Raw genomic sequence first — 24,100 nt, 5'->3', positions numbered from 1 at the left:
GAGCTAGACAGTAGAACCCTGGCCCTGGGGCCCAGGACCAGGGAAAGAAATACAGCCTGGGTTTGGGACCTGAGTCAGAGAAATGAACATTTTATCCCCAAACCCAGAACCAAGGAAACATGCCCTGACTCTGAGACTAGTGCCAAAGAAACATTCCTGGTCCTTAGAATCAGAGTTAGGGAAAGAAATGTGCCCTGGCCTTAGAAATAGTGTCAAAAATCTAAGTAAGGCTGGTGAAAGAAACACAGTTTGGCTCAGATCAGAGCCATCTCTGCCCCTGGCCAACTGACTTGTGAAACCAACCAATCACAGAGCTAGACAGTAGAATCCTGGGCCCCAAGTCAACCCCTGGTTAAATCTGCCCCCAAGACATCCTATATAAACTGCCCTGCCTGGTCAGTTAAAAAAAAAAAAAAAAAAAAAAAAAAAAAAAGGAATTGTTCTCTCCACCCTGGTAGAGGCAGCTACTCTCCTGGACTCCTCCTTCCCAAATAAATCTCTTTCTCAAAAGAGTTTTGAGTGTGAAGATCTTTATTCACTGGCATAGAGAAGATCCTTGCTGAGATGTCCCTCAGTGGACAGAGCAAGGTGGAGCTGAACAGAAGATCCTTGCTGAGATGTCTTTCAGTGGACAGAGCAAGAGAGAGCTGAAAAAAGTGACACTTTTCTCTGGAGCCAGAGGAGATTGCTACATTTATGCAGGGGTTTCCCTCTTTGCAGAGTGAAGCAAAAGAAGCAACATCTTAGGCCAGAGAAGCAGAGCTCTGCTAGAGAGCCCCCTTAAGTAGCCGCTCTCCAGGAGAGGAGCAGGATTGCTATATCCTGTGGGGAGACCATTCCCCCACCACACCAGGTATAGCCTGACTTTCCCAAATAGTCAGGATACCCTTCCTTGCTGAAGCAGTTCCAGGCCTGACTCTCCCAAGCAGTCAAAAAAAAAAAAAAAAAAAAAAAAAAAAAAAAAAAAAACCTTCCCTTCCAGGGTTGAGCTGTCTCTTTGCAGCTCCAGCGGTCAGAACTGTTCTCTCCCCGAGTAGTCAGGATACCTTTCCCCAGAGTTGCAAAACTCACATTTTGGTGCCAAAACCTGGGACCAAACCCACAGAGTTGCAACAAATTTACTTACATGTAGTCCTCAGAGGCCCTGGGAAGGAGCACTCTGAAGCTGCAGCAGGGAGAAGCTGACATTCAGAGGGCACTGAGAGGGGTAAACACAGGGGTCAAGTCAGCTCCCAAAAGGAGTGCTTGTGTACCATAGTGAGTTGCCAGTGACCTGGGAGCTAGACAAAGACAGGCTCCAGTCATAATATTACCACCCTGGGTAAGTCATCTCACTGCCTTCTGCCTCTGTTTATCCATGTGGAAAACAGAGTAAATACCTGCCCTCTTGGGATCTGTGAGCTAAATGATGATCCACATCAGAGTTTAACAAACAATAAATGATCAGTAAGTACAAGTATCTTTGATTGCTGCTATTGCTTAATTATTGTTTGCAACCCTGGAAGGTAGAAGCTCATAGCCACAAATGAAGGAGTTAAAGATCAGAGAAGGAAAAACCAGGGAAAGTGGATGAACTTCATAGCCCCGGATTAGAACCATATCCCTACCACACCTGTGAGAGCATCATTCCACACTGAGTCTGTGAAAGAGGGTGTGGAGGCTTAGCATGATGAACTTCAGTGTCTCTCCTGGGCTCCTGCCTCTTCCTGACAGATACCCAACCACTATCTCATTCCCACAGCCCATCATCCCAAATTACACAGTTCTCCAAGTACATCTAACATGGAGTCCTCCAGCCAGCTTGCTTCTATAGAGATTATCTCAGACCATGAAGATTCATGTGACCAGATGCCCAAGAAGAAAACTTTTAAAAAGAAACCTACCAAGTCTGAGTGCAAAATGAGAGGTAAGCTGGGCTAAGAGCCCTGTGTGGGGCTGTGAGAACATCATTCCACACTGAGTCTGTAAAAGAGGGTGTGGGGGCTTAGCATGATGAACTTCAGTGTCTCTCCTGGGCTCCTGCCTCTTCCTGACAGATACCCAACCACTATCTCATTCCCACAGCCCATCATACCAAATTATACAGTTCTCCGAGCACATCTAACATGGAGTCCTCCAGCCAGCTTGTTTCTATAGAGATTATCTCAGACCATGAAGATTCATGTGACCAGATGCCCGAGAAGAAAACTTTTAAAAAGAAACCTACCAAGTCTGAGTGCAAAATGAGAGGTAAGCTGGGCTAAGAGCCCTGTGTGGGGCTGTGAGACAGAACATCTCCCACTGGAGAGGGGGAGGGCTAGAAAAGAAGCTTGGAGCAGCCAGAATGGGGTATTGAGAGAAACAAGGGAGAAATGCTCTTTCTGGGCTCTGCAGTGCTGAAATTGCACTTGGCAGATGGGGACATTGGAACCCATGTGGATCAGGCAGTGAGTCTAACCCAACTGGCACCCAGACTGAGTTCAGCTCATGATGTTGGTGTTGCTGAAGATCTGTGAGGTCAGAGCCTCCAAGAAGGTCTCTTTTCTGCAGGTGAACACTAAGAAGAGATCAGGCTCGGGCTTCAGCCTCAGCAAATTTCTTCTCTTGACTTCTCTTATTTTAGTCTCATTAACTTTAACCCACGCCCTTGCTTCTCCCTTCTTTCAATGCCTTACTTAGCCCCACCCTTCCCCTTCTTTGCACAGGCCACACCCTTGCCTCTTCCTCTTCTCACCTCAACAGCAAAGCAGCCACCTGTGTCCCAGTGCAGACAGACTAGAGAGAGAAGCTCACTGGTCCAAGTTCACAAGCACTCAGAATCAGATTCAGGGCAGAAATCTAGACCAATCCTGCCTGAGATAGTGATTCCTCCATTCTGCTATTACTTGTAAAAGTCCAGCCCTCTCCCACTCTTTCTCTCTCCCTTCAGGGCCCATTCTTACCCCATCAAACATCCAGCTCTGGCAATGGTGGCTACAAGATCACACTCCACTGCCCTCAGGTGTTACCACTTCCTGTGTGGTGTGGAACAAGTTTGGTATACGACTGTCTCTCATTCCTGTCCTCTTGTTAAAGCTACCACAATTCTTGAGCCAAATTTGAAGCAAGCTTTATCAAATATTGGCCAGGACAATGAATACTGGCCAGGTTTATCCCTGGGACTCCCAAAGAATGGCAGTGAAATACGTTAGTTAGAAACTTATAAAGGCAACACCCATAAGGCTACATACTTCCCACCTTCATCCATCAGGGACAAGCATGCATCCTGATGTACTTCCTGCCTACGTTCCACCCACGTATGTGTGATCAAGCACATACTGTGTAGTTGAGGCAACTAAACTCGTTTACAGAAGCAAAAACACATGGCTTGTTATCTTATAGGAAAAACAACCCCTAGCATTCAAGGTGCCTTACTGAAAGGGTATGTGGTGATGGTTTGGCTAGCTAGCACCGGTTACTGCAGTGGCTGTGGTTTGGCTGGCGGTGGAAGAGTCAATGAAAGGGTATAAGGCGGCGCTGGTCGGCTCTAGATCGGCTACCGCAGTGGTGCTGGTGACTGGCGCTGGATACCGTGGTGACAGTTTGCTGTGGTGGAAGAGTCACAAGCCATGGTCACCAGAGTTAAAATGGGCTTTATTGGAGAGAAGTGGGGTGGGGAGTTAGCTCAGTGGTAGAGTGCTTGCTAGGCAAGGCCCTGGGTTCGGTCCTCAGCTCTGAAAAAAAAAAAAGATAAAAAAAGAGAAAGAAGGGGGGATAGGGCAGAGAGAGACAGAGACCAAGAGAGCGTGCAGAGAGAGGGCATGGGGGTGCACGTCCAGCTTTTAGGCTGGGACGCTGGGAGGCAGTCGCCGGCTGATGATGTATGAAGGTGCCAGACGAAACCCCTTACATTCCAGACTTTTGCTTATTATAAAATAAATAAATAAATAAATAAATAAATAAATAAATAAATAAATAAATAAATAAATAAATAAATAAAGTAAACAGGAAAGAATAGGGGCGTCGTTTCTTTCAAAAACGGCTTCCAGCTGACTGGTGGACATCAGTTGGCTCTTGTGGGGGAGATAGGGAAGGGGGATCTTCTGAGGTAGACAGGCATTGTGGGATGATGGGCTGTCTGCCATCTGTTGCTCTGGAGATGTGCATCCCTCTTGGCTGTGGCTAGGAACCTTTTGTCTGACAAGATGCTGGTGACACAGGAAAAGCTTAGAGAAAAAAGAATCTTTTTTTTTTTTTTTTTTTTTTTTTAAAGATTTATTTATTTATTATGTACACAGTGTTCTGCCTGCATATATGGCTGCAGGCCAGAAGAGGGCACCAGATCTCATTACAGATGGTTGTGAGCCATCATGTGGTTGCTGGGAATTGAACTCAGGACCTCTGGAAGAACAGCCAGTGCTCTTAACCTCTGAGCCATCTCTCCAGCCCTTTTTTTTTTTTTTTTTGAGTGTTCCCAGACCAGGGGAGTTGGCACTTATCTGAGGTAGATCCAGCCTGTCCAGATGGATTTAAGCTGGTTTCTAGAGCTTGGGAAACGTTTTGAAACATGTTAAGAAGCAGCCATGAGAAGACTTGTGACCATATGTGGTGTTTAGTACTCTGCTTATATTGGTTAGTGTTAATGAGAGAGACAGAGAGATTGGAACTTGTTAGGCTTTATCAGAGACGGATTATTTAAGGCACCTGTTTCCTTTACTAGTTTGGCATCCAGGAGACAGGTGATCAATTGTTAAAAGCATTTAACAGTAATAAATGGTTATATTAAAGTCTGTTTTTGTAGAGCCCAGATTAAAGTCTGTTTTTGTAGAGCCCAGACGCTTTTAGGTCTGGGGGTATAAATACCTTTTAGCTGTTACAGTTTCTTACTTGTTGATCTCTGGACTCCGGTTCTGTGGTGGTCCTGTACCATTAGCTGAACAGTGAGTTAGAACAGGGAACTGGGAAGAGAAAAGCTTGTGGTGCATGAGAACTTATTTTTTTTGGAATTAGGGTCAAGGCAAAGATCAGGGCCTTGTCTGTGTGCACGTGAGAAACACAGGTGGGTAGGTCTGGTGTGAGGCACATGGAAGGGAGCAATGAAATGAAAGCTCCTATCTTAGCTGTAAATCTTTTCCCATTAAGTAACTCTGAAAGTGCAATTAAATCTGGTGAGGTGGGTAAGGCTGTCCTCCGTACCCCAACAATAGGGAAACGAGGAGAGATGACATCCCAAAATTCCCAGGACCAAGTCAGTGGCTCTGGTGTCCAGAAGGAAAGAAACGGAGAATTTCCCTGCTGCGTTCTGGGTTCCCTGCAAGCCTGTAGCCAAGCCTAGGTCTGTTGGAGGTCTTAGCTTGATGTCTCCATGCATCTTAGTGCCTGGGGGCAGTCAGCTGACTTGTTGTCTTTCTAGGTGGCACTTTCAACAAGGCTATTGATGGCCTGGCAGTGCACTCCGCTAGCCTGTGGCCTTTTTCCTCACTTAAAACAGGGACCCAACAGCTTTCAAGTCAGCAAGTGCCAGCACTTGGCAATTTTGTTTTCAGGCTTTTGATCTCTTCCCTGGCACACCTTAAATGCCACAGGTGACCCTTTTGCCTGTGGGGTCAGGAGCCTTGCTCTCCAGGTGCTTAAGTTTTAGTCAGGGAGGTCTGGGGAACAAGAGATGGATTTTTACTCCAAGTCCTGATTTTTTTTCCTGATGATTGTTGGCTTAAGGACAGCTTTTTGGAAGATCTGCCAGGAGGCAGACTATAAACAGATCCTTTTAGAAGACTTGCCTGAGGCTATAAGCTGATTTTTGGCTTAAGAGCCATCCTGACTAATGTAAACTTATTTGCATGCATCTTAGCCACTTTTAGACCTTCTATGCCTCTCATGGCAGTTTGAGAATGAGTGGGTGGAGTTGAGGTGAGTTAGAGGGAGAGTCAGTGGAGGAAGGGGGGGCAAGCCCGCCCATTTGAGCCCACCCACTGCCAGCAGAACTCAGACAGAAAAGGTTGCAAGTAACAGAGAAAAAGAAAACATCAGAAATGGCAAGGAAGCAGGGTTCAGAGCTTTAGCAGAAAGTTTGGGGATAAAGTAACTCTTTTATTTGCCCGTTCGCTGGCAGAAGTTCCCGAGAAGCTGTTATGCAGCCAGATTTACCGGTATCTGCCAATTTAAGTGGTATCCACCCCTTTGTCCCATGGCTGCAGCGGAGAGAAAAATAAAAAATTAAAATAACAAACTGGGATCAGACTCCAATCCCAGGAGTCCCTGAGGAGAAGAGAAAGATCTATGAATCAGCACAGGTTTACACCCCTTCATCAAGGGAGAGCTAAGGGCTGGAGCTGCACCACAGGTAGACCACCCAGTGGACCAAAACAGCATTGACCCCCTCGTCAGGAGAGAAAATGTGTCATTGCCAGCGCAGCCCGAGGACTACACCACCCCTCCCCCATGTCTGTTGCAAAGAATATAGTCAGGCTGCAGCCACGAGAACAGCACAGGACTCATGTGTAGTGGAGAAACATGGCGGGAGCGGTAGGAGTGGTGTTGGCGTCCAGCAAAGGCTCAAGGGCAAGGGATGTGCAGGTTTGTGGTCACTGGAGGGAGGCGGCGGTGGCAGTGGTGGTCGCAGCTGGGCAGGTCCTCCGTATAGGGTTCTGACAACACTCCCCGGACACCCAAGTGTGCAGAATTTCCTATCCGAGTCACGGCACCATTGAAAGGGTATATGGCGATGGTTTGGCTAGCTAGCACTGGTTACTGCAGCAGCTGTGTATCTGGAGGTGGAAGAGTCAAGGAAAGGGTATATGGCAGCACTGGTAGGTGCTAGATCAGCTACCGCGGCGGCACTGGTGACTGGCACTGGATACTATGGCGGCGGTTTTGCTGTGGCGGAGGAGTCACAAACCATGGTTACCAGAGTTAGAATGGACTTTATTAGAGAGAAGAGGGGATAGGACAGAGAGAGAGAAAGAGACAGAGAGATGCAGAAAGAGACAGAGACAGAGACCAAGAGCGCACAGAGAAAGTGCAGAGAGAGGCCATGGGGGTGCACGTCCGGCTTTTAGGCTGGGATGAAGCCGCCCGCTGATGATGTATGAAGGCACCAGACAAGACCCCTTACACTTACAGTTAGAGGCATTTTTGTTTTATATATTTCTTAAGCACAGTCATTTAAACTTAAAACACAAGCTTAACCATCACACTTTGAATTGTGAAACCTAATAAAATGCCCAAATCTTACTAGGCATGGGGACACACACATTTAATCCCATCATGTGAGAGCCAGAGGAAGACCTGGGAGTTCAAGGCCAGCCTGTCCTACATAGCTAGTTCCAGGATAGCCAGGCTACATAATAATGCCCCCACCCCATTTTTTTAAAAAGCCTAAATTAATTTAGTTATTGGCTAAATGAATGGGCAAATGAACAAACAACTGGCTGTAACTTTATGTCCCATCTTTCCCTCACTTACTTAGAAACTACAATAAGAACAAGAAAGAACCAGAAAAGAAAGCACCCTTGCCAAACACAGTCCTGGGAAACTGAAGACTTCCTCCAAAAATACATACAGCTGCTACTTTTACAAAAATCTTGCCCCAGAGGCCAGAGGTCCATGGTAAGAGAGAGGGATCAGGATGTTAAAGACAGAGGGCATCTGATCGAGATCCAAGACTTATTTCACCCAAGCCCAGATAACCCCAAGAAGCCTCAATTAGTCGTATTAGAGGGGGCTGCTGGGATTGGGAAGTCAACGCTGGCCAGGCAGGTGAGGAGAGCATGGGGGGAAGGCCAGCTCTACAGGGATCGCTTCCAGCATGTCTTCTACTTCAGCTGCAGAGAGCTGGCCCAGTGCAAGAAACTGAGTCTGGCTAAGCTCATAGCAAAAGACCAGACTGTGCCTGCAGCTCCCATCAGGCAGATCCTGTCTCAGCCTGAGAAGGTGCTCTTCATCCTGGATGGCATAGATGAGCCAGCATGGGTCTTAGAGGAGCAGAATCCTGAGCTCTGTCTACACTGGAACCACCCACAGCCTGTGTGCACACTGCTAGGCAGCTTACTAGGGAAATCTATCCTGCCTGGGGCTTCCTTGCTGCTCACAGCTCGGACCACAGCTCTACAGAAGTTCATTCCTTCCTTGGGGAAGCCACGTTGGGTGGAAGTCCTGGGCTTCTCTGAGTCTGGACGGAAGGAATATTTCTATACATACTTTGCAGAGGAAACAAAAGCAATTACAGCTTTTAGCTTGGTTGACTCAAACCCAGTGCTCTCAACACTGTGTCTGGTGCCCTGGGTGTCCTGGCTGGTCTGCACTTGCCTGAAGCAGCAGATGGAGCAGGAGGGAGACCTCTCACTGACCTCACAGACTACCACAGCTCTCTGCCTGAAATATCTTTCCCAGACTCTCCCAGACAGTGCCCTGGGAACCCAGCTCAGAGGACTCTGCTCACTGGCTGCTGTGGGGATCTGGAGAAGAAGCACTCTGTTCAGTGAGAGAGATCTCACAAAGCAAAGGTTATCTGAGGATGTCATTGCCACTTTCATGAATGTGGGTGTCCTTCAGAAGAAGCCTAATTCTACCAGGTACAGCTTTGCCCACCTGTGTCTCCAGGAATTCTTTGCAGCAATGTCCTATATCTTGAGTTATGAAGAGGAAAAGGACAATCGTAAAAACTTTAAAACTGTAAAAAAGCTGTTAGAAGTGTATAGGAAACTTGACCTGTTTGAGGTACCCACCATGCGCTTCCTATTTGGCCTTTTGAGTGACCAGGCAATGGAAGAGATGGCTGCCTTGAAGATCTTTACCTGCTGGCTGCCTCTGGAGAGGAGGTGGGAGCTGCTGAAGAGGGTCCTGGAGAAGGCCAATCACCAACACTCATATTCTCTTGGATTGCTCCACTGTCTGTATGAGATTCAGGACAAGGAGCTCCTGACATGGGCCATGCACAATTTTCAAGGAACAAGGGTTCATGTCCAGACAGATACAGCGCATCCAGTATTCCAGACAAATGTGAATCACCTGGTGATCCAGACAGATGTGGAACTCATGGTGGCCACTTTCTGCTTTAAGTTCTGCTGCCATGTGAAGACACTTCAGCTGAATACGAATAGACAACAACAACAAGCACTGAGGGCCCCCAGGCTGATTCTGTGAGTATCTAGACATGCCCCTCCCACCAATGTCCCTGTGGATCCCATGAGACCACATGTTCTGAGTACCAGGAACACTTTCAGCTGGTTCCAGAGTCTATAGAATACAGGTCTCCAGTGACATCTAGCTGCCAAATCCAACCTCCTGTCTCTATTCACCTATGATCCTCTGTGCCTGAGCATAGGATGGGCCTTGAACTGCTGTCTTTAACTCTGTGAGGGCCCATCTTCTCTGTTGCACAGACCCATTGGAATGCTAGCCTACACATTGCCTTAACCCTCCACAAGCATCTGATGGCCCACAGCTTCTACACGCCTCTCCTAACATGCTTTGTCTATGAGAAACTGCCCATTCAGCCTCCGCAGATGCTATGCTCCACCCCCAATGCAATGACCTTGGCCCTGAGGAAGATGAGGACCTTCCCCCATTACCTCTGACTGTGTGTGTGTGTGTATGTGTGTGTGTGTGTGTGTGTGTGTGTGTGTGTGTGTAGTTTTTATTTTTCTCTACAAGGCTTATAGCCAGAAGTTTTCCTGTGTCCCACAGCATCTTGGTCCCAAATAAACAAAAAGAGGCTTATATCAATTACAAAACTGTTTGGTCGATGGCTCAGGCTTATTGCTCACTAGTTCTTTCATCTTAAATGAACCCATTTCTATTAATCTATGTATTGCCACATGGCCGTGGTGTTACCAGTCTGTTGGCATATTGCTCCTTGGGCTGTGGGCTGGTGTCTACTCTGACTCTACCCTTCTTCATCTCTGTCTTCAGTATGAATGTACCACCTAACCTTATTCTGCCTTGCTATTGGCCAAACAACTTTATTTATCAACCAATAAGAGAAACACATATTCACAGCATACAGAAAGACATCCCACAGCACTTGCCCTTTTCTGTCTAATTGAAAAGGAAGGTTTTAATCCAACCCATATGTAATTCAAGTTCACTTTCTATATAATAGGGGTTATTAATGATTTTCATTATAAAACATTTGGTTTGAGTTGGTGAGATGGCGCAATGGGTGAAAGCCTTTGCCACCAGGCCTGACAAACTGAGTTAGATCCACATGGAGGAGAAAAATGACCCCAGCAAGTTGTCCTCTGACCTCCACCATTGTGTACACGCACTCACATCTCCCAAACACATAAATAAATAAACAGATGTGTGTAAAATTGATGTCAAGAATGAGAATATAATAATATCATGCAGTTAATAAGTTATGAATATTCAACAAATACATAATTTAAGAATTCTATTGAAATTAGAGTGAAAAGGAAGAAGAGATGGGGATCTGGGTGCAAGCTGGGCAACATAAACAGCAGATGAGTGCATGAAGCAGAAGCCATTTGTACCCCGGAAAAAACAATCTCTCCTGGCTTTGTGTGGATTCAGAGAATACACATTTTCTAACTGTTTGATGTAAGGGACATTGGAACAATGGGAGCCCCAGAAAGACAATTATTTCCCAACAAGGCAACTGAAACAACATCAGCTTCAGGACCAGAATATGGAAAGTGATTTTTTAAAAAAGTTTATGCCCATTTTAACAAATAAAATCATTTCTGTTTCACTGGGGGAAAAAAGGAAAGGAAGGTTTTAACTTTAACATAGTAAAATTACATATAACAAAACAGTTATCAAGCAAGAATTACAGTTACGATATCTAGTCTATTAGTAATTGACAAAATTAAAGAAAATACTCTATCATCTATCCTATTTTTGTGAGTCTAACATTTCATATCTAATTTACCTTTTATCATAACCAAGGAAAACTATAATTATAACTATCTAGTCTTCAACTCCATCAAAGACCCCAGAAGAATATTATCTGAGTAAATAGGAAGTGCATTGTATGCAACTTCCAAAATTCTAAAAATGACAGAGACATCTGGTTGCCTGGACAGTCACCCAAAGTTTCTCTGCACCATTGGGACATCCATCTTCAGCCTACAGGCCTAAAGTTGCTGGCAGACTTTTCAGTGAAGCAGGAAATTTAAAGGATCATTTCGCCTATTTTGGCAAAATTCATTAGTTGCTTTTCTGTGTGTCCTGCAGAATGTCTGGCAGTTTCTTCTGTGAAGCAGAAACCTAAAGGACCATCTCACCTTGTTTTGGCAAAGTTCAATGGACATCTTCCTATGTCCAGTTTATCAAGCAGTCCAGGCAAGAACAGTTTCTTGCCCAAATGGCTAGCCTTTTTCACATTGTAAACAAACTCCATAATGAGTTTCTTTGATGCCCATCATCCTCTTTGAAGTAATTGGTGCTGCCAGGAACAGACATGTCTCACTGTCCAGAAAAGTCTAAGTTCTTAAAACATTTTAAATGTCATATTCTGTAGGTCTTTGAAGTGTTTGAAGATTACCTATCTGAAATATATATTTGTGTATTTAGAAAACCTAATTAACATAACTATGTTTGACTATTACAGATGACTATTAATTTGTATTTTAACTATATATTATATTTTTAAATGAGCTGCATAAATAAAATACCTTAAACAAGAGTAGAAATATACACATAACAAAATTGACTTTAAATTTGTATTAATAACCCAAAATACATACCAATGTAAAGTATTTTGAGATTAACAGTTGTTTTTTGGATTGAAGTAGATTCAATAATCTACCATTTTTCATCATTTCTATATCATATCCCCCTTTTTTCTTTAGAAAGAGATTGACTATGATCGTTAACCATTTATAATCAACCATCTTTAAATAAAAACAAATATTTATAAACAATCTTTTGGAAATTTGGTCATAGCTTTTTATACTACTTCCTGCTGGTTAAGGGTACTGGCAATCTTATAGGAATCCTGAGAAATTTTAGAATGATGGTTAAATCTTGCTTATAGTAGTCTGTGAGGCTGTATCATCTCAGCTGTTGCCTTGAAGCTATTCTGGATGTTGGATCATCTGGGCCATGGCTGTCATGAGAGACCTTTCAGAGAGTCTTGGTTGATGAAACCATATTATCCTGGAAGAAATCTAAAGGCTCTCATCTTCTGTGGAAACAAAAGCAGAACCTCTTTTCTTGTTTCTTTTTTTTTTTTTTTTTTTTGGTTTTTTTTTTTTTTTGGTTTTTCAAGACAGGGTTTCTCCGTATAGCCTTGGCTGTCCTGGATCTTGCTCTGCAGACCAGGTTGGCCTTGAGCTCAAAGAGATACACCTGCCTCTGCCTCCCAAGTGCTGGGATTAAAGGCGTGTGCCACCACCGCCCAGCAGAACTTCTTTTCTAGAGCAACATATCCTTAAACCCAAATTTTGAAATCAAAATACCTTTAAAATATATACATTGGCTGAACTTAGTAGCCCCCACAATCAGATATCTCTCTGTAGCTAGCACATTAACAGTCAAAAACTTCAAAGAAAACACAATAATATACATAATCCAGACACTGTGTATTTTTCATCTTTACATGCTGATTTCGTTTATAAATTATTTTATTTTTTTAAGGCTTAATTTTATTTTTTTAAAGACTTAATTTTATTTTTATGACTATCTATATCCTTTCTCTTCTCTCTCTCCCAAACCTATGTACCTTTTTAAAACAGACTGTGATCCATTTAGAGGTTTTTGGGTTTTTTTTCCATTTCAATCTGTCTTTATTGTGTATCTTTAATCCTTTTCTGACCAGAAGAGTTTTTAAACTGTTCATCTGTGTGGCTTTGGCTGCTGGCCCTGCCCCATTTGGCTTTTCAACATAGCAGAGGTACATTCACTGCCAGCTCTGGGAGTCATGCTCACTGCCCCAACTCTGGGAAGCAGCAGATTCCTGACACCACCAAGCAGCTTGCAACACATTGCCCACAAACCCCATTGAGGTGTTCTGTAGCAGGACCTCTTACAAGAGCCATCAGTGCTGCCAGCATGAACCAGGAAGCCGCCTCTTAAAGGAGCAGCACATGTGTTACCTGCCAGCAACAGAGCCTATTTGAAAAAAAAAATGCAGCTACCAAGAAGCTTCAGTTGACTCACATTTTTGTGGGTCTAGAAGCCCTCTTTTTTCTTATATGAGCTTATGTGAAAAAAATGTGGCTACCAAGATGGTACCAGTTAATTCAGTTGGTAGAGCACAAGACTGTTAATCTCAGGGTCGTGGGATCATGCCCCATGTTGGGTGCCAAATGTAGCCAGAAGTTTTCCTGTGTCCCACAGCATCTTGGTCCCAAATAAACACAAAGAGGCTTTTATCAGGGGATGGAGAGATGGTTCAGAGGTTAAGAGCACTGACTGCTCTTCCAGAGGTCCTAAGTTCAATTACCAGCAACCACATGGTGGCTCACAACCATCTGTAATGAGATCTGGTGCCCTCTTCTGGCCTGCAGTCATACATGCTGTATACCTAATAAATAAATAAATCTTTTAAAAAAAAAAGAGGCTTATATCAATTACAAACTGTTTGGTCGATGGCTCAGGCTTATTGCTCACTAGTTCTTTCATCTTAAATGAACCCATTTCTATTAATCTATGTATTGCCATGTGGCCGGGGTGTTCCCAGTCTACTGGCATGTTGCTCCTTGGCCAATGGACTGGTGTCTGCTCTGACTCCACCCTTCTTCATCTCTGTCTTCAGTTTGAATGTACCACCTAACCTTATTCTGCCTTGCTATTGGCCAAACAGCTTTATTTATCTACCAAGGAGAACAACACATATTCACAGTATACAGAAAGACATGCCACACACAAAAAAAAAGCTGACTTACTTGAGTCACTGATGCCACTGTGGCCCTTAGTACTCAACCTAAAATAGTCCCGATCTACCCTCTAATTCTAGTAGCATGGTAGATGTCCCTTCCCAGGTCCCATGCCTTTGTGCAGCAGTGATTACTCAGTATCAGTACTCAGTATCGGTGGTTATTCAATATCAGATTCCCCTTGAGTCATTCCATAAATATTCATTAAGCACTGATTTTTATAACGAGCCCTACCAATCACAAAACAGAAAATGGAATTGCTACCTTAATGAACTCACAACTTGGAAAAAAAGACAGTCTTCTACTCTAATTACCGTCTGGCATGGCATCTGCAATGATCAGCCACATACAAGGTACCTTAGAAGAGAATATTAACACAAGTGGTCCAGAAAGGATAAGATTCTCAGAGGAATACATGTTTTGGGTTTGGTTTGGTTTTCAGTCTTCTATTTCCACATTTTCAAGCTTCTTCTCATGACAAAACCCACATTCCAGCTGGACTTGCTGGCATGGGCTTGTAATTCCATTACTCAGGAAGCCAAAGCTGGAAAATTACTCGAGTTTAGGCGTTTGAGACCAATCTGAGCGACAGTGGGGTGAAACCCACCTTAAAAATAAAAAATGGATTTAAAAGTAGTAGAGTAACTATTGGAGAACAGGAAGGAGATGGGGAGAGGAGGGGAGGAAATGGGTTAGAGAGAATAAATGCAAACAGCATATGATACACACACACACACACACACACACACACACACGAAGATGGCTCAATGAAATGACTCATTTTTATATGATTATTGTCTTAGTAAGGATTTATTTTGCTGTGATGAAACACAAGACAAAGGGCACCTTGAAGAGGAAAGGATTTACTTAAGCTTCTACAACACAGTCCATCATGAAGGGAACTCCAGTCAGGAACCTGGAGGCAGGAACTGAAGCAGAGGCTGTGGGGGAGGACAAGGTTTACTGCACTGCTCTGCATGACTTGCTCATCTCACTATCTTACACATCCCAGAAACACCAGGGATGAACACTGCCAACAGTGAGCTGGGTTCTCCCACATCAATCACTAATTTAAAAAAAAATGCCCTACAGACTTGCCTACAACCAAAATGATGGAAGCCTTTTCTCAATTGAGATTCCTCTTCACAGATAATTCCAGCTTCTGTCAAGGTAATGCCTATCCACATGATGAAGTGTGTTTCTTGGAAGCAGCAGAAAGGCAGACCCTGTTTTCAAATCTAATCTGTTAATCTGTGTCTTTTTATTGGGGATATGAGACCATTAATATTGAGTGTTATCAATGAGCAGTATTTGTTGATTTCCTGCTACTTTGTGTTTGTGATTTGGATTTTGATGATTTACTGTTCTGAGATTGTTATTTTCTTGTATTCTTGTAGTCAACATCTTTGGGCTGAACTTTTCCTTCTGGTGCCTTCTATAGACCTGGATTTGTAGATAGAAATTAGTTAAATTTCATTTTATTGTGGAATGTTTTTCTTTCTCCAATGATTGTGATTGATAGTTTTGCTGGAAAGTGTAGTCTGGGTTGGCATCTGTGTCTCTTAGAGTTTGTAGAACATCCATCCAGCACCTTCTGACTTCCAAAGTCTCCAGTTAGAAGTCAGGTGTTATTCTGATGAGTCTGCCTTCTTATGTGACTTGGTCTTTTTCCCTTGCAACTTTTAATAGTCTTTCTTCATTCCGTATATTTAGTGTTTTGATCAATGTGTGTTGTAGGAATTTCTGGTCTTATCTATTAATGTTCCATATTGCTTTTTGCACCTTGATAGGCACCTCCCTCTCTAGATGGGGGAATTTTTCTTATTTGACTTTGTTTTTTAAAAAATCCCTTTGCCTCTGATCTGGGTTTCTTCTCCTTCCTCTATACCTATTAGTCATAGGTTTGGTCCTTTCATCATGAGCTAGATTTCCTGTAAGTTTTGTGCCTGTAGTTTTTAGATTTAACATTTTCTTTGACTGACCTATCCATTTCTTCTACCTTGTCTTCAAGGCCTGAAATTCTCTCTTCCATGTCCTGTAATCTGTTGGAGAGGCTTTCCTCTGAGGTTTTTGTTTGATATCCTGAGTTTTTTTCATTTCCATTTTTATTTCAGTTTGGGTTTTCTTTAGTGATTCTATTACTTTCCTAAGTTCTATTTTCATGCCTCATTTCCTTATTGTTTCCCTCAACTGTCTGTGCTTTCACAGTCTTCATTAAGGCATTTATTCAAATTTTCATTAAGGTCTTTGAACATATTCATAATTGCTATTTTGAAGGCCTTGTCTTGTACTTCAACTAAATTATATTTCTCAGGACCTATTTCAAAAGGGTTGCTGGCTTATGAAGGAGGCATATTCTCTTGACTGTTCATACTTGTGGGTTTTTTGCTGGATTCTATACATCTGAAGTTATATTTGAGGTGTTTCTAGGTATAGATATCTGGTCTTGTCTTTGTTGGAGGTATGTTACATTCTTTGATTGCTGTTGCCTACTCACAATCCTAGGCCAGTATGGTCACTTCGGGTTCCCTGGTAGAGAGTTTCTGCCATTCAGTGGATGATACAAAGGAATGGAGATCAACTAGGAGCAAAGACTGAGAGAGGCATTGGGAAAGAGCTAGGGCAACCCTTAGTCTGCACCAAGATGTGGAGTCCCCAGGGAATAGAGGTGGGGTGGGAGGAGGGGCCCCTGCAGACATGCTTCCACAGGACTAAGAGTAAGCCTGGAAAGACTGGTAAGGAGGACAGGGAGAATAATAAAAACTGTCTACCTATGTCCCAGCCCAGAGTGGCCACTGGAATCCCTGGTGAGAGTGTTTCTGTGGGTCAGTACTGACACAAAGAAGTGGGGCTAAGCTAGAAGAGAAGGCTTGGAAGGTCTGTGAGAAAGAGCTAAGGGGATCCAGGATGAGCACCAAGAAGTGGAGTCCCCAGGGAATGCATGTGGCTGGGAGGAGGGGCTCCAGCAGGCAGGCTGCTGCAGAACAAAGAGTAAGCAAGTATCTTGTCATCCTCATGAGTCTTCTGAGTAGCGGGAACCCCTGTGGTCCAGGCTTTTGCATCTAAGAACACTGAGTGAGGCACAGCTTTGGTGTTCAGGCAGCTGGCAAGTCACCGCTGCATGGCTCAATACACTGTGGAGGTGGTGGAGTGGATTAAGATTGGAAACAAATTGAGACACACTAGGTCAAAGAGTTAACTGAGGTATTGAACTAGAGAACAGAAATAGCTGTCTGAAGTTTGGGATAAACCTTGAGTAGCTGAAACCTGGCAGCCAGTACGGTTGATAAAGGGGTGTGTAAAAATGGAGAAAGTAATTAGGCAGGAGTTATACAGGGCAAAGTCCATTTCAGCAATTCCAGAATTCTCTCCCCCTCAGCCTGCAGACATTCTCTCCCAATATATTCCATTTGTTCTCTCCATGGAACGTATCTGTGGTCTTCTATTCTTGGAAGGGAATGAGGTCCGTGTAAACCAACATGGTCATAGTGTTTATGATCATATTCAACATCCCATCATAGAGTATCCCTCAACCACCTCTCCTGAACGCTCCACTCCCCATCTCCAGTTTACCTTTATGGCCACTATGACTCTAGAATTCTATACCAAAAGGAGACAGGTGTGTACATATCAAAGGAAATAAAACTGTCCAAACTACCAATGTCCTCCTCTGTGCCGGGTCCTATACTAGGCACTGATATTATAAAGGAAAGATGCCACCTATCTGTCCCTGGCCTCGAGGAACACCTAGACTGAAATGGAAACAGAACACAAAATGAGCACACAGCATGCTGTGCAAGACCATAGATGAGGAACTGCACAGATAAAGGACCAAGATGTTGCAGAAGAAGAATAGGTGTAGAGGCTCATCTGCCCTGGGGATGGCATATTAAAACTGTCTAGTCAGTGTTCTATTGCTGTGAAGAGATGCCATGACCACAGCAACTCTTATCAAAGAAAGCACATTTAATGGGGGCTTGCTTACACTCAGAGGTTTAGTCCATTGTCATCACGGCAGAAATCATGGTAACACGCAGACAGACATGGTGCTGGAAAGACAGCTGTGAGTTCCACATTCTGATCTGAGAACAGAAGGAAAAGAGAGACACTGAGCCTGGCTTGAGCATTTAAAACCCCAAAGCCCACCCACAGTGACCCACTTCCTCCAGCAAGGCCACACCTAGTCCAACAAAGCCAAATGTCCTAACAGAACCATTCCCCGGTGACCAAGGATCAAATCTATGAGTCTTTGGGAGATGTTCTTATTCAAACCTCCACAGAGGCCTCCGAGTCAGGAGGAGAGAATTCCACTCTGCAGTGTGGGGCTGACCACTTCAGACGGCGTATGCAATTCACAGCTCTCCTTTCTCTTTCCTTCTCTCAGGTCCAGGTGGACCCCAATCACTAATGCCAGTTGGCAGGTATTCTTCTCCACTCTTGAGTTCACAGAAAGCCTGGAGGAGCTGGACCTAAGTGGAAATCCACTGAGTAACTCCGAAGTACAGAGTCTTTGTAGGACCCTGAGACACCGTGGCTGCCAACTAAAGACACTGTGGTGAGTCTGGCCTGGGTTCTCCTCTGAAGCAGGGATGGATGGCAGGAGAGCAAAGGCAAAAGCTGAGACTAGGGTGAGGCTAGGTATTCATCAAATATTCACTGAACCCTTTCGACCACACCCATGACTGACACCAGACTCGTTATGATAAGCCAATGGGGTCCTGTTCTTGGGGATCATGAAAGACTGACATTCACTAGCTATTGCTAACAACAGGCCCATGAGGTCTGCAGCAGAGCAAACCTCCTGAGGAAGTGGCTACAGCAGAGCTCAAGAACACGGAGTAAGAGGCTAAATGAAGCAGGAGGGGAGAAAGCTCCAGGCCCAGGGAATGGCGTCTCCCAGTCCCTCCTGCTCTCTGCCCTTGTAACCAGCCTTCTACTCTGTTTGTACGGACTCCGTCTTTACTAAGATTTCACAGCCGGGCAGTGGTGGAGCACACCTTTAATCCCAGCACTCAGGAGGCAGAGCCAGGCAGATCTCTGTGAGTTCAAGGCCAACATGGGCTACAGAGTGAGTTCCAGGAAAAGCGCAAAGCTACACAGAGAAACCTTGTCTCGAAGAAAAAAAAAAAGATTTCACATGACGAGTGAGTCATGCCCTATTCTATGTCTTCATAGAATATTTCACTTTTGCATAGTTCTTGAGACACACTAGCAGGATGCTGTGGATTTCGAGGAGCTTGTCCCTCCCTGACCCAGCAGCAGTAGAGCAGTAAACCTCTAACTATAGGCCATTGGTCCTGCAGCTCAGTTATGGGACATATTGAATTTTCCGCCCTGATGAGACATGGATAGGCAAAGATGCATCACAGATGTTAGCTGCAGACATGGCCGTGGCCTGAGTAACACCTACTCTAGATCCCAATATATACTAAGAAACCTAAGACAGGCTCTCGGGTCCAAACAAACCTGCCATGTTCCGTTTCACCTCTGTTCTTATACTAGAAGTTCACTGGTTTATTGTCTGGTCTATCAATGACAATAATATTGGAACTACCTAGACACCTTATATCCATTGTCTCTGGTTATTTGGCTGTTCTTGTACTAGAAGTTCACTGGTTTATTGTCTGGTCTATCAATGACCATAATATTGGAACTACCTAGACACCTTATATCCATTGTCTCTGGTTATTTGGCTGGGCCAATGTAGCTAACAGTTAATCTTGGGTATACAAATTGGACATTGGGTAAGTTGTATATATAAAGTTGATGTGGTAGAAAGGAGAACTGGTGTGAATCCTAGCAGGAGTGAGAAGTAGAGGTGGCTTGCATCCTCAGGGGCAACTTAGGTGCAAGAGGAAAATTAAAACCTTGAAAGTTACTACAATCCAGTGAAACCCCGAATTCCCTTTAATGAGGACCTGGCAAGTACCAGAAAGGGAGACCCAATCCCCACTATCCAGAGGAGTGAACTCTCAGGAAATGACAGGGTGTATTTCTCATGCAGGCTGGTCAGCTGTGGCATCACATACAGCTGCTGCCGGGACCTGGCCTCTGTGGTCTACACCAGCGGCAGCTTGACTGAGCTAGACCTGCAGCTGAATGACCTGGGCGACCGTGGTGTGAGGCTGCTGTGTAAGGGGCTCAGGAATCCTGCCTGCAAGCTCAGAATCCTGCGGTAAGAAAAACTCTGGGAGTCCCTTCTACAGGGAGGCCTGGGAAGGCAGTAGGTGGGAATACCAGAGGATCCGATGTGCAAAAGAAAGAGGACAGATAATGCATAATCAGCCTGGCTCCTGACCAGCTGTGCCACTTACACCTGCGACTTAGGCAAGTCCCTGTCTTCTCTGAACTCGATGCCCTCATCTATTAAACGGGAATGTCATACCCACGTTTTGGATTGTAATGACATATAACATTCATATATAAAAACAAATATAATACCAGGTGGGCAGGTGGCCACTGTGGAATCATATTTATTAATGAGGCTTCATGTTGGTGGCATGGGCAGGACAGAGATGTGCCCCACCCCTTGTCCTGTTACCCCTTGCCCTTCACCACCTGCAACAAACAGGGAAGCTGACCCTCCCCTTACCAGCTGCAGCACTCAGACAGCAGGCCTGCACCTTGCCTGGGCAACACAGTTGAGCTGCCCCCGATGATGTAGGTGTGGGAGAGCTGACCCTGAGGGCATGTAAGCAGAAGAACTGGCCCCAGCCCTTGCTCACTAGTCAGGGCAACGCTGGGGAGCTCACTCTGGTGGTGAGGACTGGGGAGAGCCGGCAGGCTGACCAACCCTGCAGCTACCCAGGCCCAGAATCAGGGTTATGAGTTGGCCCACCCCAACATGCACCCCATCTATGATCTGTGAGAGCATGTGAAGGGATCAGTCCTGCAGACCTAAAGCTGCAGGATTTCCACGACACAGGGCAACAACAGGATAACAAGAGGAATCCCGGTGAGGACCCAGCATTGATAATGTAGCAGAAACCAGAGGCCTTGAACCAGACCAATGACTCTTTGCAATGAACACTTGCAAGTAGCTATCACACTGCAGCTCCCATGATGAGACTGATTTTTGCTTTTTTTTCCTCCTAAACTTTTTATTTTATTTTATTTTGTCAGGGGAGGTTGCAAGGGCAGAGGGCAGATACAAAGGGACAGGGAAATGAATGGGATTGAGATGCATGATATGAAAGACACAAAGAATAAATTAAAAGAAAGGTTTAAAATGAGGCTGCATGTTCAGACGGCTTCATTTCACTCCGTGGTAGCTCTTTACTCATTCACTCATTCATTCCTTCATATTAGGCCCCTGTGCACCAAGCACTGGTCCAGGCCCTGGGTATAGAATCACAAACACACATGGCTCCCTCCACCCTCCTGCAGCTGGGTGGGAAGAGACAGGCACAGGTCACCCATCAGCCCCTGACTCTATTGACAAGCTCTGCTGGATGCTACGGAGTCAATAGTATTGTGAGTGTGTAATGCTGTGGGAGGGGAGACTGTATTGAAGGGTCCATGGAGACTTCTCTGAGGCCAATCTGGGGACAGCAGTCCCGACAAAAGCAGAGTGGGGGAAGACCCTGAAACAAAAGGAGGCCAAAGGGCAGACATAGAGACTTAGAAGAGCTTCAGTCGACCCTGTGTGGCTGAACTGGAGTCATCTCCAAGCCCTAGATTTACATGCAAACTAGGAAAGCCTCCCTCCTGTATGCCCTTCTCTACTTCCATGCATCCAGCTTCCTCTCTCTTCTACCTCCCCAGCATGAGCCTAGAGGAACACTCCCTGCAGTTCCTGGCCAGAGCCCTCCTGCTATGTGCTCAGAGAACCATAGAAGACTCTAGACCTCTGTGTCCAGAGCCCTCTGGTTCTTCCATTTGGCAGAGAGAGTCCAAGAAGCCTCTGCCCTCTGACTTTCCCACCAGGACCACCACTTCTGCTCTGAAATCTAAAGGAACAGTCAGAGCAGGACATGGCCAGGAGGAGTCTGCTTTTGACCTCACGGATGGTGGAAACCGGCCCATCCAGCTTTCACCCATGACTCTCTCCACCCGCTGATGAGCCTTTCCAATGCTGGCCTCTGCCACAGCTCTGCTTTTAGGATACATCTCAGTTACTTGTCAAATCTTAGCTGCCTCCTTCCCTCCTGGAGATAGGAACAAGCTTCAACTTCACGGGCTCCATCTCCCTCCTCAAGGAGAACAGCCCATAGGGCAGGAGCAGTGACATTGACAGCCTCTGGAAAGTGCAGGACTCTTTCCTCTCCTGCCTTGTTCTCGCTTCATAGCAGGCTGAGAGGGAGTGATGGTGTCCCTGGTTGTGGACATGGAGGCCCAAGGAAGGTGGTAATTCTCCTAAACCTACAGAAACTCCAGGACGTGAAGCCTGTAAGAGTGGAATCCAGGGCCTGGCTTGTGGCTCAGTAGAGAAAGCTCATGAGTGAGAACACAGCTTCCATCGCCAGCACTGAAATGGGGAAGACAGAAACGGGACAAAGATTCTGTCCTTCTAGCCGAGTTCTCACAGAATCCTAGAACCCAGACCTTCTACATTCTCTTTAAACAGCTCTCCAGAGTCACTTCCGTGACAAAGCCATGACCCCCAACCACAGTGATGCTGAGGGCTGTAGGGATGCTCTCTCCCAACACGAACCTCCACACCCAGTCATGCCCCATTCCTAGGATGGTTCAGATCCAGCATCTGCACCATGTAGGAGTATAAAAAGGCAATAGTCCCAAAGGCCATCATCCCAGTTCCGATCTGCCTGTGATCTGGCCAAGACCTCACCGGCACCACTTCATGGCCACATCTGCTCCTCTCCATGGCTACTGCCCTCTCTTTTCTGTCCTGGTGTCGGCCAAAGAACACACCCCAATAAGCTCCCTCACTGGCTTCATCTCAGAGGCTAATTCTGAGGAACCTAACTGTGAGAGTCTTCCACACTCCTTGGTATAGACCAGGACAATATGGCTTCCCTTGTGCTTGCAGGCTAGACCAGGCCTCTCTGAGTGAGCAGGTGATGATGGAGCTGAGGGCTCTGAAGGAAAAGAATCCCGAGCTTCTCATCCAGAGCACATGGTAAGGAGTGGTCCAAACTGAGATCCTATGGCTGGTCCAGAGCTCAGAGGTGAGAAAATGGTCCTGGGGTGGCAGGAGAGATAAATCAGAACAGGAAGAAACCAGGAAACCATAGCAACTAGCATGAAGTGGGTTATTTTGACTTCATTTGTGTTGGTTTTGTTCATTAGTGAAAATAGATTCACATAACCTGCCTCTTAAATCCCTCCATGTGAATTGGAGGAGATTAAAAAAAAAAAAGGATGGCCCCTGTTTTGGGTAGTTGTTGCCTTGCTTGATGTCCTCCCTGTGCTAATTCCCTGCCTGGTTCCACCCTCCTGAATGCTTAAGAGAAGTTCCTTGTCTGTAAGCTGCAAGATTATAAAACATCAGTAGTGAACTTCTGCCCTCCGGGGTTCTCCCATTGTGCTGTAAGCCTGTATTTAAGACCTAATAAACGGCATTTGGCATTCAAAAAAAAAAAAAAAAAAGGAAATGAGTAGAGAGTCCTCTGGGCACAGCACACTGGAGCAATGAAGTCACCATGGATGGGAGACAAAGACACAGAGAGATGTTTGAGGCTGGAGAGACTGCCCACTGGTTAGAGCACTTGCTGCTCTTACAGAAGACTCAGGTTCAGTTCCCAGCAACCACATGGTGCCTCACAACCAATTATAATAGGATCTGGTGCCCTCTTCTGGCATGCAGGCATACATGCAGAGCACTCATACATACAAAAATATAAATAAATTTTTAAAAAAGGAAGGGATCAAGATGATATCAGTTATGACACAGGCACCTAGATGTGACCTAGATCTGGGGAAAGGGGATCATAGAGATGTGGCCTAGAGGAGAATCATGGGCCTTAGTTCAAATTAAGATGAATTAGATTGTAGGTGGGGATGTCTTATAGACAACCCTAGTTTCCCCTGACCTCTGAGGGGAAGAACATCTCTGCATATAGGAAACCACGTGAGACTGTCTCTACTCTGGGTCTGGATAAAGGAGAAATGAGTGCTGGCCCATCCTCATGCAAGCGGCAGAGACTACAGTCAGGTATGTGAAGGGGCCAGACTTGAAGCATCATGTTGGGACCATCGTTTCTCTCCCCCATCTCTGATATGGGGAAAAGCAGGTTCACTCCTGGAAAGAGGAACTTGCACAATCTTTCACATTTAGAATCCAGAGGAATGATATTTTGCTTTCTTCTGTCACAGCATCGGGATTCAATGCTATCCCTCTC

General features: G+C 45.1%; 1 protein-coding gene across 2 annotated transcripts in view; it reads left to right on the top strand.

Annotated features, from left to right (window-relative positions):
• Window positions 1–24,100, top strand: part of LOC102916156 (NACHT, LRR and PYD domains-containing protein 1a-like) — a 40,281-nt gene that overhangs the window by 614 nt on the left and 15,567 nt on the right. The window contains exons 2-8 of one of the 2 annotated variants that reach the window (XM_076542794.1): window positions 1,742–1,906; window positions 2,065–2,229; window positions 7,427–9,098; window positions 18,184–18,354; window positions 19,804–19,974; window positions 22,789–22,878; window positions 23,822–23,913. In XM_076542794.1, the coding sequence (XP_076398909.1) occupies window positions 1,742–1,906; window positions 2,065–2,229; window positions 7,427–9,098; window positions 18,184–18,354; window positions 19,804–19,974; window positions 22,789–22,878; window positions 23,822–23,913 (2,526 nt within the window). The remainder of the gene's footprint in view (window positions 1–1,741; window positions 1,907–2,064; window positions 2,230–7,426; window positions 9,099–18,183; window positions 18,355–19,803; window positions 19,975–22,788; window positions 22,879–23,821; window positions 23,914–24,100) is intronic. The other variant, XM_076542795.1, reaches the window with a different exon arrangement.

Source organism: Peromyscus maniculatus, chromosome 8 (assembly GCF_049852395.1).
Source record: "Peromyscus maniculatus bairdii isolate BWxNUB_F1_BW_parent chromosome 8, HU_Pman_BW_mat_3.1, whole genome shotgun sequence".
In the NCBI taxonomy this organism is placed as follows: Eukaryota; Metazoa; Chordata; class Mammalia; order Rodentia; family Cricetidae; genus Peromyscus; species Peromyscus maniculatus.
This window is presented reverse-complemented; position numbering and strand designations above follow the sequence as displayed.